The 13,968-nt window shown below is 53.9% G+C and overlaps 1 protein-coding gene and 1 long non-coding RNA gene across 5 annotated transcripts in view; one reads left to right on the plus strand and one right to left on the minus strand.

The window, feature by feature from the left end:
• LOC125132448 (uncharacterized) overlaps positions 1-12,658 on the plus strand; it is a 28,182-nt gene extending 15,524 nt beyond the window's left edge. Inside the window, exon 4 of the long non-coding RNA XR_007136249.1 lies at positions 12,565-12,658. This is a non-coding gene — a long non-coding RNA (uncharacterized LOC125132448). The remainder of the gene's footprint in view (positions 1-12,564) is intronic.
• CES1 (carboxylesterase 1) overlaps positions 1-13,968 on the minus strand; it is a 132,502-nt gene that overhangs the window by 12,125 nt on the left and 106,409 nt on the right. For 2 of the 4 annotated variants that reach the window (XM_047789683.1, XM_047789685.1), the window contains 4 exons: positions 7,135-7,279; positions 4,447-4,580; positions 2,029-2,182; positions 414-515 (listed from right to left, as the gene is read on the minus strand). The exons of the other annotated variants lie outside the window; for them this stretch is intronic. In XM_047789683.1, coding sequence (XP_047645639.1) covers positions 414-515; positions 2,029-2,182; positions 4,447-4,580; positions 7,135-7,279 — 535 coding nt within the window. The remainder of the gene's footprint in view (positions 1-413; positions 516-2,028; positions 2,183-4,446; positions 4,581-7,134; positions 7,280-13,968) is intronic. 4 annotated transcript variants of the gene reach the window in all.

The raw sequence follows: 13,968 nt of genomic DNA on the forward strand, positions 1-13,968 counted from the left end.
AGTCACATGGCCCCCGGGAGAATCCACTCCAGACCCACATGGTGCCAGTGGCTTGGCACCGGATCTCAGACCCCGAGAGAGACAGGACAGGAGGATGGCCCACTGTCCGCTGTCTGGCCCAGCCCCCGACGGGGCGCAGTTTGGGAAGTGTGCTCAGTGGAGACTGCGTGAGCAGTCCGGAGTCCCCTGCTTGAGTCCAGCTCTGCCCTGATCACTCTCTGACCTTGGCAAGAGCTTCTGTTCCTGCCCCAGTTTGCTCAGCAGTTCAAGTGGGAGGCTGGGAGCTGTGGCCTCGCCATTCCCCACTTGTGTGGCCCTTCGAGGAGGTCAGCTGGACCCCGGGGTAGGGAGGCCCCTGACAACTGCAGGAGAGCAGGGCAAAGGGTGTGAGGACAGAGCCATGAGAGGCCTACCTTAGCTGCAGCCTTCATGTCCTTCCTGACCAGGCCAGCAGAGGGCCACGCACTCTCAGAGATGGCCCGGTGGAAGAGGTTCTTGGCCAAGGGAGACAACACCTGGGAGCCGAGTCGGGAGAAAGGGAGTCAGTGCTCAGGGGTCTTCAAGAGCCACCCCATCCACGGATCTGCCCTGGGGCTGCTCCCCTGGAGGTCCTGGGGCCCAGGTTCTGCTAGAAACCCTCAGCTGGAGGCATCCAGGGGCAGAGCGAGGGGCAGAACAGCAGGTGTGTGGGCATGTACACTGCTTATAACGATCAGCAGTGTCTGAAAGACAGCTGAGCAATTTCTGGGAACACTTTAAACCCACAACACATTAAGGTTCTGATTCCCAATTCCTTTACTCGGAATTCCTCCTAGGCAAAAAGAACATGGAGAAACTCAGCAGTCGTTAAGAATGTTCGTGGTGTTTCTAACTGGAAGTAACTCAAGGTTCCAATGTTATGACTTTGGGTAAATGAGCTATGTTTATTCTTACAATGGTTTTCGGCTGCCCCCAAAACTAATATGAAAGATTGCTTCATGGTTGGGGAAATGTTTATGTTGTATTGTAATGCTAAGGAAATTTTTGTTTAAAAATTCCATATAGATTAATAAATAGCTAGGTAGGTAAACAGATAAATGGAGAGATAGACAGACAGACAGGTGATCTGGGGAAGTCAGGAGAATAAACACTAGAAAAGCACAGATTACAATGCTCCCAGAGACTATCCATGGATAATGGGATTGTAAATGACCTTTTGTTCTTTGGGGGTTCTCTGGACTTTTGTCCACTCTATGAAATATTAGAGCAGTTTACTCTTTATGTTTAACTGTGAAACGGACATATGTTTTAAAAGCGCAGTAACAGCCCTGAGCCTCTGCTCAACTGTGAGGCAGCTGGAGGACTAGTTTATAGCTCCCAGCACCTTCTAATCCTGTTTTCCAGCTTTGGTTGCCTCCACGTCTCCCAAGTGCCAGCCCCAAATCGGGCTCCCAGGTGCTGTCTGTGTCCCACACCCTCTGTCCCATCCCCCATCCATCTTCTGACCCGTCCTCCTCTCCCCCAGTTCCTACAGCCCAGCTCCATCCCTCACTCCCAGAGACGGCCCCCGTCCCTCTCAGTCATGGGCACGCCATCACCCCATCTCAGAGGAGGCCCCTGACCTGGTCTCAGTGCTCCCGACCCACGGACATGTAAGTCTGGCAGCAAGAAAAACAATGACACTCTGACAGATGTTCATGGATTTTCCTTATATTTAGAATTTACAGCCACCGCCCCGTCCCAAGCGAAGGCAGGTGAGTCCTAATGGTAAAATGATTAGGAAGGTGAGGTAGACCTCAGCCAGCATGGGACAGAAATAACGTCACTGCTACAGCTGTGACTGGTGTTCCTTATGGCCCCAGGACACTACGCTGAGCTCTGAGGTCCGTGGGGGCCGCAGAGAGTTGAGACATTAACTTCCCATCATCTGGTGCAGCCCAGAGTGGGGTCAGCCATGAATCCAGGTCTTGTAACCAAAGGTTACCTGACTACACCGACTGGTCTGCAAGGGGTCCCATCAGCAGCCACATCAGGGCCGGGAACACTTACCAGAACAGAGACACTTTCCCCTCCTGCTGACCCTCCAAAGATGGTCACAGAGCCTGGGTCGCCTCCAAAGTTGGCGATGTTCTCCTGGACCCAGTGCAGTGCGGCCACCTGGTCCAAGTGACCCCAGTTGCCCCGGCTGTGTTCGTCCCCTGTGCTGTAAGAGAACAGGGTGGGGTGACAGCAGAGAGGTCAGCCAGGGCTCTCAGGACCACAGTTGGGGCTGGGGGGCTGGCTGAGGCTTCTGGGAAAGACCAGGCTTCCCCAGCCCTGACCCTGGGGTCTTGGCCTGCCCCCCATCCTGTGGCCTGTGTGCTGTAGGGCTGCGCACATCCATCCTGCTTCCAGTCACTGAGCGTCCGCTATGAGGCAAACACTGTTCTAAGAGCAGAAGCACGCGTGGAGCACAGCAGGCAAAACCGCCGACTACACCCAGCTCACACTTCAGATCCTAAACAAATGCACAGAGGAGATTAGAGTACAATGTCAGGGGTGCAGGTGTATCCAGGTGAAGTAAGACCCGGTGAGGGGACAGAGCAGGAGTAGGGCGGTGGGGTCCTATGTCAGATCACATGACCAGGACAGCCTCCTTGAGGCCGTGATATCTGAGTATAGACTTGAGTGAATAAGCTCGTGCGCTTTGTAAATATTCTAAGAAGGGAATTCCAGGCAGAAGATACAGCAAGTGGAAAGGCCCTGGGCCCAGTGAGCAAAAGTGTGAGTTTAGGACACGTGGCTACGGAGGGCCCTGAAGGCCTTGGTAAGGACGTCAGTGTCATTGTAAGCGAGGTTGGAAGACATTGCAGGGGATGATGGCTCGCTTCGGTTGATGTCTTCAGTGACGACTCTGGCTACGCTGTGGCTCGGACAGGGTTTAAAATAGCAGGGTTATAAAGGTAGGTGTTCTTCTAACAGACCAGGGCAGAGACCCAGGGGGCTGTGAATAGGGTGAGTACAAGGCAGGAGGTGAGAAGTGGCTGGATTCTGCATGTGCTGTAAAGGTGGAGCCAAAAGCACGTGCTGGGGACGGGATGCGGGGTGGGAGGACAAGAGAAGAGTCTGGGCAAATACAGGGCTTTCAGGCTGAGTCGCCGGAAGGGTGGAGCTGCCAGCAGCTGAGCAGGAGCCCCTGTGGGGCAAGTGGGGGTGTTTGGGGGGCAGGCAGGGCGGTGGGAGTCAAGGGTGACGTCTGTCCCTGGAAGGTGAGTGTCCGTTGGATCCCGTGGAGATGGCAGGAGGTAGTTAGTGATGGACACGTGGCTTTCAGAGGAGAAACGGAGCGAAAACCAGGCATCTTGGAAGTGCCCCCTGTGGTGACTCAGGGACCCAGGGGGCCGGCTTGGGAGACACACACAGAGAGCCTGAGACGGGCAGGAGGAGGGTCAGGGAGGGGCTGAGAAGGAGCAGCCATGAGGCAGGAGGTGGCTGGAGCCCAGAGAAGGGAGCTTTTCACAAAGACCTGAGGGTCCATGCGTGGATGCTGCCGGGTGCGGGGGAGGGCAGGAGCTGTGGGTCCCTGGTGACCTGGACCAGAGTGGCCCTGTGTTGGGTCGGAGGGAGACCCTGACTGACGTGTCAGAGAGACTGGGGAGAGGCCGGGGGAGTGTGCGCAGTTATAGTGGAACTGGGAGCAGGTGCACAGCCTTGGGGGACTGCGAGTCTCAGGGAAGGTGGACATCCTGGGACCAACTCGCCTGGACACCCCTGCTCCAGCCCAGAGGACTTTCCAGAGAGATGAGGTCCCCTCCCCCAGGCCACCATCGGCCATCTCAGGGTAAGAGGTCCCGGGGCCGGTGCACTCCGAAAAGGCTCAGGAACTGTGCCTGCAGGAAACCAGGCTCCCGTCACCAGGAGACTCCGTGGAGGAGACGCAAGGCTTCACTGATGCATGTGCCAAATTCCAAGAAGGAAATGGAGAGGGTGAGCCCACATCCCCCCAGGAGTGGTGTCCCCTGGGGCCTGATGCTCCCCAAGCTCCCGGTTCCAGCCATCTGTTCCTTCACCCACAAGAACTCACGGGGCTCCCACCTTGAGTCCACTCCTCCCCTCCTTCCCCCTGAGGGAAGATGTGTAAGCCCCTCACAGGGGTGGTGAGGGTTCACCATCATCCTAGAAGTACGCCTCTGCTGGGGCAGCAGCAGTGAAAAAGACGAGGACTTCAGATAAGGGGACATTTGGCTTGGGCTTTGCAGGGATAATAGGAGTTTGTCAGGTTGATTAGGCATTGTACAAGCAAAAGCTCGGAAGTAAGTGGACCAGGGTGGCTGAGGAATGAGAAGGTAGGTGGAGCCCAGTGTGGGGGGACTTGGATGCCTGACCAGGGAACCGAGGTCCCCTGGAGGGCTTGCATGACCAGAGCTGAGTCCTAGCACCCTCACACTGGGGAGGGCAGTGTGCCGTGAGGAGAGTCCCTGGTCTTACCTGAAGAATCCCCAGATGCCCAGGCGGTACTGGATCACCACCACCACCACGTTTTCATGGGCAGAGAGGGCCAGTCCATCATAGGTGGAAGCCCCGCCCACCACCAGACCTCCTCCGTGGATCCACACCATCACCTGGACGGGGAGGAAGCAACCATACTGGTGATAGGAAGCAGAGGTGGCTCCCTGGGTAGTTACCGAGCCATTCTCTCAGCCGCGGCCCAGGCCACCCTCCTTCTCAGGGACTGCCCCTGCCTGTCTCTCCAGCTCCCGTGCCACCTCCTCTCAGCGCTCTTCATGCTGAGAACATCATCATGGGAGCAGCCAAGGCCAAGAGTGTCATCTTCTCCCCAGCAGTCCCATCATCCTCACTCCTGGACCCTCAGGCAGCTCAGCACGTTCTGCCTGCAGTGGCCCTTGTATTTCAGCTTGACCTTAGTTTCCTTGGTGGGGTGAGTTCAGCTTCTCTCATGTGTGAAATACCGTGTTAAGAAGCACATGCACTGGGTGGGACCCCTTCTGAACATAGCTTCCTGCTGCCTCTTCTGCTCCCTAAATCCCACTCATCCTCACTAGGAAGCCCAAGAGCCGCCTCCTCCAAAAAGTCCTCAATCAGGAATTTCCCGTCGTGGTGCAGCAGAAATGAATCCGACTAGGAACCATGAGGTTGCGGGTTTGATCCCTGACGTTGCTCAGTGGGTTAAGAATCCGATGTTGCCATGAGCTGTGGTGTAGGTCGCAGATGCGGCTCAGATCTGGCGTTGCTGTGTCTGTGGCCTAGGCCTGCAGCTGTAGCTCCAATTAGCCCCCTAGCCTGGGGACCTCCATATGCCACAGGTGTGGCACTAAAAAAAAAAAAATACAAAAAAAAGTCCTCAATCATTCCGAAGAATATGATCTGAAAACTACTAGGTGGCAGGGAATGTGGTAGGAATTGAGGTTGAGACCAGAGGCACAATTCATACTGCATGGCTCTTGAATTTAAAGAGTGCATATAGCAAGGAAGTGAGAATGGCAAATAATAATGATATTGTAATAACCAATTCTAAAAAGTAGCTTGAAAAATACACTATGTGCCAAGAATTATTCTAAGCATTAAACAATAAACCACCCCAAGGCCACACTGCTGATAGATGGGGGACCAGGACTTGAACCCTGGCAGTCTGGCTCCAGAGCCCACATGTGAGCCACCCAGCACACAGCCCATGGCCACGGGCAGTAGGCTGGCTGCTGGGACAGGAGGAATTTCCTTCCTTCATCTCTAACTAATGCCTCAGGAAGACTTGCCTCGGGTGCTGGGCCAGACACTGACATAAATCTTGATACTCATCCCTGAACCCCGGGTGGGGTTATCGCGGTTTGGGGGAAACAGAGCCTGGGCTCCCTGTTAGTAAAGGCAGAACCAGGATTTAAAGCCAGACCCTGGGCCCCAGAGCCTGTGTCTGTAAGTGGAGGTTCTCCTGCCTCCAGGTTTCCGGAGCCCATACCTCTTACTCCTCAATCCCTGCCTGCCCCCGGGGGAGGGGCCGAGTGTGCGGTCACCTCTGAGTCCAGCCTGAGCCAAACCGGGTCAGCAGTGATTTGCTGAGGAAGCGTGTCCAGCTCTGGGTGGCCCAGATGGGAAGATCCTGGGAGGCAGAGGCTGTGAGGTCGAGCTCTCGTGTTCCTCCTTCCTCCTAAGCCCCAGTTCTAGCTCCGTGTAGGGGGCACTGAGGAGCTCACAGGGGGATGAATGGATGAATGAATGAATGAATGCATTAACTGCTGGTCCCATCCCTTTGAGCCAAGCATGTGCAGGGCCAGGGTCTAGTCACAAGTTCACAGACCCCCACGCTTGGGCACCAGGCGAAGCGTGTTCCTAGAGATGGATGGGTGCTCTCACCCTCCTGCCTCCAGCCCACGACCCCTCCTTTTCCAGCTGAGCTGTCCCCCCAGCTAGCCTGAGCCGGGACACCTGCCTCATCTCTGGGCTTCTGTCTATTCTGGAAATCCTGACTCACTGGGTCATCAGCCTGGGCCAAAGATAATGAGGAAGGGAAATTAGCTACAGTAGACTCTTGACAGTTGTCAAAGGCAAAAGAAAGTGCCTCTTTGTTGCTTCAGGCCCTGTCCCCCAACCTGTGACAGTGGGACACTGGAAGTTGTCAGAGAGGGTCTTTGTGTGCTGAGGAAAAGCCACACAGGCCCCACTTGCTAGTGTGGGTCAAAGAGCAGGAGTGTGACCATCAGGAGACCGTGCTCTAGTCCTGCCAAGCCGCCTCTGTGACCTCGCCTTTGCCCCTCTGGGCCTCAGTTTCCCCATCTGTGAAGGAGAGCTTGGGCAGTTGGCTCGTCTCCAAGGTTCCTTCCTGCTCCAGCATTCTTGGAAATTGTGTGTTAGCCTCTCTGGGAATCTGGTTCCTAATCTAGCAGTTATGAGTCATCCTCCTTGTCCATCTATTAACATGAGAGAAGTTGGAAAAATTACAATGTGCATTACAGATGGACAGCAGACTCCCCAGAGGCCCTATGTCGGTCACTGGGAGGAACTGGGGTGAGGACCTTGTGTCCCCTGACGTCCGGTTAGGCTGTGGTGGTAAAGGAATCCCCGAGGCCCCTGGACCAGCCATGGCCCGAGATGCCCCCTCCCAGGACTGCCCTCATCCCTGCCAGTCTACACGAGCCTGGACCCGCCGTTCCCACTGCTTACCGGCAGTCTGCTCCTCTTGGTCAGGTCAGCAGGGGTGTAAATATTTAGGTAGAGACAGTCTTCAGAAAACTCCGGAGTGAGCCTCTCCTTTCTGTTGGTAAATAGATCTGAGAGCATCTGCCCCCCAATTGGCTCTTGGCAGCACCTGGGAGGGGCAAGGAGATGGAAGAAGTGCTGAGGTTCAATCAGAGCTCAGCAAGGTGTTGTCTCCTGCAGTCAGGTTGGTCCTTGGAGTAGTGTGAGTTGTACTTACCAAACTTCAGACCTTGGATTAGGTTGGAGACCACCTGGGGTTTCCAGTGGGGGCTTCTCAGGCTCCCCAGGGTCTCCCAGGCCCCTGTGTGGTGACCCCTGACCCTCTTCCCTTCCCAGAGCCTCGGGCTGCCCTGGGGCAAGGAAGGAGGATGCCTGGATGCTGCTGGGCCCGCAAAGGACCATTTCCTGCCTGCCCTGGGGCCAGACCAGCTCTCTGCTGGGCGCTGCATGATGCCCGCTCTAGGTCCACCGGGATTCTGCCAACAGGGAAGCATGTTCTTGTCCACAGGAGAGTTCCAGAAACCGGGGAGCTATCACTTAAATGGGCAGATGTTTAGGGCACGCAGCAGCGCAGGGATGAAATAACTGTGGGGCAGCCTTAGGAGAACCACCTTCTAGCCCTGCCCCAGCCACTCACTTGCTGGGTTTCCTTGGGTGACTTCCTTGCCTGCTCTGGGTCCCAGTCTGCCAGGTGTAAGGGGACAGAGTGGTTTCCGTAAGGGACTTGGCCTCTGCTACCATGAGAAGATTCTATCATCAGCCCGTTCACAGGCAAGCCCGATATCCCTAGAGGAGATCTTAAAGAGGCAGGAGAGGTTATCATCAATGCTACTTATGAGCCCTCCCAGCATCCCAATGGTTGTTTAAATACTCTCTCTCTCTCTTTTTTTCTTTTTTTTTGGTCTTTCTTCTGCCTTTCTAGGGCCCGCACCCACGGCATATGGAGGTTCCCAGGCTAGGGGTCTAATCGGAGCTGTAGCCACCAGCCTATGCCACAGCCACTGCAACGCCAGATCTGAGCCGCGTCTGCGACCCCCCACCACGGCTCACGGCAATGCCGGATCCTTAACCCACTGAGCGAGGCCAGGGATCGAACCGTAACCTCATGGTTCCTAGTCGGATTCGTTAACCACTGCGCCACGACGGGAACTCCTAAATTCTCCTTAAATATTAACTCATTTAATCTTCAGATCAGCCCCATGATATAGGTTCTATTATTATCCCCATTTTACAGTTGAGAAAGCTGAGGCACAGAGAGATTAGAGGGAATCTGCCCAAGGTCACACAGCCAGGAAGAACCACACTCTGTACTGCACACTGTCTGTGCTTATGTTTCCCAGAACATTACAAGGCACATTTCTGATCTCAGTGTCCCCAGAAGAAGCAGGCATCACTGGTCCCAGTGTGTAGATGTGGTAGCTGAGGCACTAAGGTGCTTGGATGACACAGCTGTCAAGTAGCAGAGTCCAGAACCCCCAAAGAGATCCTCTTGATTTCCACCCAGGGGGATCTTTCCCTAGGTCAATGCTGGGCATATTATTTATAAAGGAAGAAAATCAAAAATTAAAGACTCAGGAGTTCCCGTTGTGGCTCAGTGGTGATGAGCCAGACTAGTATCCATGGAGGATGCCGGTTTGATCCCTGGCCTCGCTCAGTGGGTTAAGGATCCAGTGGTGCTGTGAGCTGGCGGTGTCGTCACAGACGGGGCTTTGGATCTGGCATTGCTGTGGCTGTGGCCTAGGCAGGCGGCTATAGCTGCAATTTGACCCCTAGCCTGGGAACCGCCATAGTGTCTCGAGGTGTGGCCCCAAAAGCAAAAAAAAGAAAAAAACATTCTAGAGATAAGTGGTCTTATTATTCTACAAAAAGATTCAACATCTCTAGTGTTCAGATAAATGCAGATATGGAAAGCATAATTATATATTTAATGATGATGATAATTATTATCAATAATTTTGCCTATTCAGTAGCCAAAAAGAAGTTTTAATAAATCCAAGCATACCAAAAATTCAGTTAATGGAGTGTAGTTGGACTATTTCTGGAAGGAACTTTGTATTTATTTTTATTTTTTTTTCTTTTGTGTTCAGGGCCACACTTGTGGCATCTGGAGGTTCCACGGCTAGGGACTGACTCAGAGCTGTAGCTGCCGGCCTAAATCACAGCCGCAGCCACTCCAGATCTGAGCCACGTTTGCGACTTACACCACAGTTCACGGCAACGCCGGATCCTTAACCCACTGAGCGGGGCCGTGGATCGAACCCTCATCCTCATGGATACTAGTCAGGTTCGTTAACTGCTGATGCCAGGACGGGAACTCCTGGAAGCAAATTGTTAACATACTCTTACTCAGAATGTAATTTCTTGGAACTTCTCCGAAAATATTCATGAATTTGCATGACGATTTAGGTACAAGAATGTTCCTCACAGTACTAATTATATATTATTGTAAAAATCTGGAACAGTCGATAAGGAACTGGGTAAATAAATCAAGGCGCCGTGGATAAAGTACTGCGACTGTTAGTGTCAGGTAGTGATATTTAATGACATAGAGTGATCTCATGATGGTACTTCAGTGAGCAAAACAGGCATCCAAAGTGTCTTGTATAGTGTGATAGGATGTTGTGATGTCAGAAGACCTATAGGAGTTCCTCGGTGGCTCAGTCAGTTAAGAATCAATCCGGTTTGGCCACTGCTGTGCTTTCTCGGTACTCCTGTGGTATGGGTTTGATCCCTGGCCCGGAAACCTCCCAATGCTGAGGGCATAGCCAAAAGAAAAAAAGAAAGAAAGAAAGAACTGTATGTTTGAACTTTGTCGAGCTTCTGCTGAAGAGCTCTAAAACCCTGGGATTTCCTGAGCGATGAGAGCACCAAAGGTTAACAAGGTGATTGGGGACCTCACCTAAGGATGCAAGTTGGGTGCCAGAACCACCGTGTGATTCCAGGGTTGGAACTTGCCGTCTCAGCCCCCCTGACCGCTGGAAAAGGTCGGGAAAATGGAGAGGGGCTGGAGGGGGATTCGTGCCCAATGGCCAGTGGTTTCAGTCATGCTAGCCCGTGTCACAAAGCCTCCAGAAACCCCAAAAGGACAGGGTTCGGAGAGCTGCCTGGCTGGTGACCCAAACTCTTCTCAGGGCGACCGTGCCGGGCCCCAAACGCCAGGAGGATGGCAGCTGCTTTGTCACTGGCCTCATCTTGTGGGTCTCCCGCTGGCTAGTGCTCTGTACCTTTACTATGCGTCTGCTAAGCGGCTCCCCTCTAGCGAGTAAACCAGTTTTCTGAGTGCTGGGAGCTGCTCTAGCACCTTAATAGAACCCAAAGGAGGGGGGCCTGGGCACCTCTGATTCAAAACCACTCCGTCAGAGGCCTGGGTAAACAACCTGGACGTGGAGCTGGCATCGAAGGCAGAGGGAAGTACTGGGGACCGTGCCCTGAACCTGTGGACTCTGGCGCCGACTCTGGGGACAGAGGGTCACAATCAGTTGAAATGTCGCAACGCCCACATAGCGGGAGAACTGCTGTCTGGTGTGGAAGAGAGCACACAACGTGAGACCTGGAGTCAGAAAGTTATTGTGATTCCATTTTGAGGGGGGAAAATCTGCCACAGATAAAAGACTGGAACCATAGAATCGAAAAAAATGAACGGCAGGTCTCCCTAGGTGGTTGGAATTGTGTATGATTTTCACCTTCTCTGCTTTACTTACCGGTACCTCCGCACTTGTGTAGGTAATAGTATTTTTATTGCTTTTGCAGTCAGGAAATAAAACATATACTTGCATTAAGAATGAAACTTATTCCTTGCAGCCAGGGAAATATAAACAGTGAATGTTATTTTAACAGAAGAGATGAAGGAAGAAAGGGAGTAAGGAGAAAGGGAAAAACGCATGCAGAGGCAGGACCCTGAAATTTTCAGAAGACTTGTGCCGAGATAAATATGGTCTGAGGTCAGTGCTTGGAAAGCTGTCCCAGGTGCCCCTGGGGCAAGCGGGGAGTTCTCTTGGCCCAACTTGACCAGGTAGCTGGAACACAATCAACCACGACTCTGCTTGTGACTGGGGTGTGGACACATCTGGGATTTGGGAACTTGCCCAGTCAACACCCCAAAGCCCTACCCACTCATGCCCACCTCCTGGCCCCTCCTCGCTCCCCACTGTGGGTCGAAGTTCAAGGAGAATACAGCGAATTGTGAAAATGAATACAGGGGAACCATCACTGAAAATGGAATCCCGAGGTCAGGAGGGGGCGCTCAAGGAACATTCCACTCCACCTAAACATGGCTCTGACTAGGAAGAGGAACTTTGCACACTCTGGCTGGAAGTGACCCAGTTATCTTTTACAGGCCAGATTCTCCTGCCTGGCAACGGCTCAGCCAATGCCGAGACTGTCATAACACAGCCAGTTAACATCCGCGAAATGACAAACTCCCAGGTTTCCTCCACAGGATTTTTCCGTATAATGGTCCCGCCCAATTCCTCCTTTTCTATAGAAGGGTTGTACTTCCTTTGTCTTACCAAACTTGCATGTGGTGCCCCCTCCAGTTGCACGTCCAAACTGAAAGTCTTTGCTGCTCCCAATACATCCCTGGGTTTGCCTGTAGCATACCTGGCTGGGTGATTGTTCTAGATTGCTAGAGCATTACATCTGAGTCCCCTCGCCTGCTCTCCTTTCTGTTTTCGTCCACAGGACTTACCGTATTCCAACACATGACACAATCGATTCGTTAGTCTGCGTGTTGTTTAGTAACTGTCTGCCCCTGCTACAGTGCAGCTCAGAGAGGCTGGGAGGTTTGTTCTGTTCACGAGTAGATCCCAGGAAAATAGACCATGGCTGGCAGAGTTGCTCAATAAGTATTAGTTGAATGAGGGGCTCCAGAACGCTGTGAGAGTTCTGGAATGTTTGTAAAGATCTACAATCTTATGAGGTTTCCAGACCAAGGTACGAGTCAGTCAGAGGACTGCCTTGGCTCCTTCCTGCATCCCTTTGAGGCCAACATCCCCGCTGAGAGATGCCCCTGGCTTACATGGGAGGTACGAGGTGGTGTTCTTCACGAAAGCTCCATGGTTCTGCAGGCTGCGGCGGAGCAAACCTCAAGGATCCGAGAGGGGGCTTGGCAAAAGGGACTCCCAGGAAGACGGCCCACAGGCTGTGCCAGGCCTTCTAAGCTGACGTACTTCCCCAGGACTCGGCCCCGGGCAGTGTCCACAACAGGCGGCGAGGCTGGCTGCCCTGCTGGACATTGGGAGGAAATGAGGACCTGTCAGTGGTGAAGGTTGAGCTGGATGCTAGGTGGGTCTTGCCGCTGTCAGTGTGTCCCGGACGAGTCGGCTCAACGCTCCAAGCCTCAGTGTCCTTCGTCCAGAAAAGAGAGTGACCCTAACTGTCCTTCCTTCCTCCCAGGGCTGGGTGAAGGAGGGAGCGGAACTGGAGCTATCCCAGCATCAGGTGCAAAAGAAATGCAGGAAGGATTCCTGCTGGGGAGGAAGAAGGCGCTCAGTTTTCCACACCCAGGAGCCTCCGGCAACAATCATCCATCGGACCCCGGCGCTGAGCTGGGCGCTGGGTGAGAGGAGGAACAAGAGGCGGCCCGCTCTCCTCAAGAAGTCGGGACCTCATGGGGAGCAAACGAGCCCCATACACGCCCGACCCTACAGCTGGGAAGACAGCGGTCGGTGTCCTGGCACAGGAACCAAGTAGTCAGTCCAGAGGAGAGAAGGGGAAAAGAGGGAGGGAGGTCCCCAGATTGGTGGCCTCGTGGAGGCAGTGACTTGGAGATGGGCTTGCAGGAGGGCAAGGGGTGGCAAGGCGGGGGGTGGCGGGGGGGTGGGAAAAGGGGGTTGGAAAGGTAAAAACAGCGATGAGAACGGGCAAGAGGCGAGGCTCGGGGCCAGCAAAGGCAAGGCCTGCCTGGGGAAGAAGATGAGAGAGAGGCCCCAGCGGGGAGCAGGAAGAGGAACGGGGAGTGGAAGGTCATCCTGGAAAGAGACAGGGTCAGGTCCGGGAGGGTCTGCAAGCCAAGAGTCAGGCTTGACTGAGGCTGGAAGTGAGCACGGCGAACTGTTCTGGAGCAAGAGAGAGACACAACCCGCCCGAGGATGGCTCCTGCTGGAGGCTCTGAGCAGGGTCCACCAGAGGGAGGAGGCTGCGGGCAGAGGCTGCGGGATCCCCTCCCGTGAGCACACAGGTCTTTCTCCCTGAGCGCAAGCACGTCCCCCTGCAGCTTCCACCCCAGGCCTGTCCCGCCTGCTCTGGGACCCCGTCCCGCACCCCCAGGGGGCAGGCGGCCTGAGGACCGTGTTCATGCCCAGCCCTCGACGCCTTTCTCTTGCCGTCCTCAGTAGCCTCGGTTGGGTTAAAGCAGGCCATACGGGAGACCAGCTCTAGCCTCTCAGCCTCCCAGCTGCTCCCCATTGCATACAGACAGAAGTCAAACGTCTCCCTCAAAAGATCTGGTCTCACAGAAGAATATGCGATGACGAGCTGCAAGAGAGATAGAAGTGGACAGAAGCCCAGCTGGCCAGGGTGAAGAAGTGGGGTGCTGGGATGAGAGGCAAAGGCCAGCTGGTGACAGCAGCAGTTGCCACTTATGCTCTGTGTAATGTTCATATATTGAGCGTTTATGATGTGCCACGTGCTTTTTCCAGTTCCTTGGACGAATCTCTACAAAGCCTTGCTAGTAGGTGTCAGTATGCCCATTTGATAGCATGAGGAAGCTGATGCAAATGGAGGCAGCCAGTATAAAAACCTCTGAAGGTGGAAATGATATGGCCCTGCCAGGATGTAACCGGGTAAGGAGAAGCCAAT

This window comes from Phacochoerus africanus, chromosome 8, assembly GCF_016906955.1.
Source record: "Phacochoerus africanus isolate WHEZ1 chromosome 8, ROS_Pafr_v1, whole genome shotgun sequence".
Taxonomy (NCBI): domain Eukaryota; kingdom Metazoa; phylum Chordata; class Mammalia; order Artiodactyla; family Suidae; genus Phacochoerus; species Phacochoerus africanus.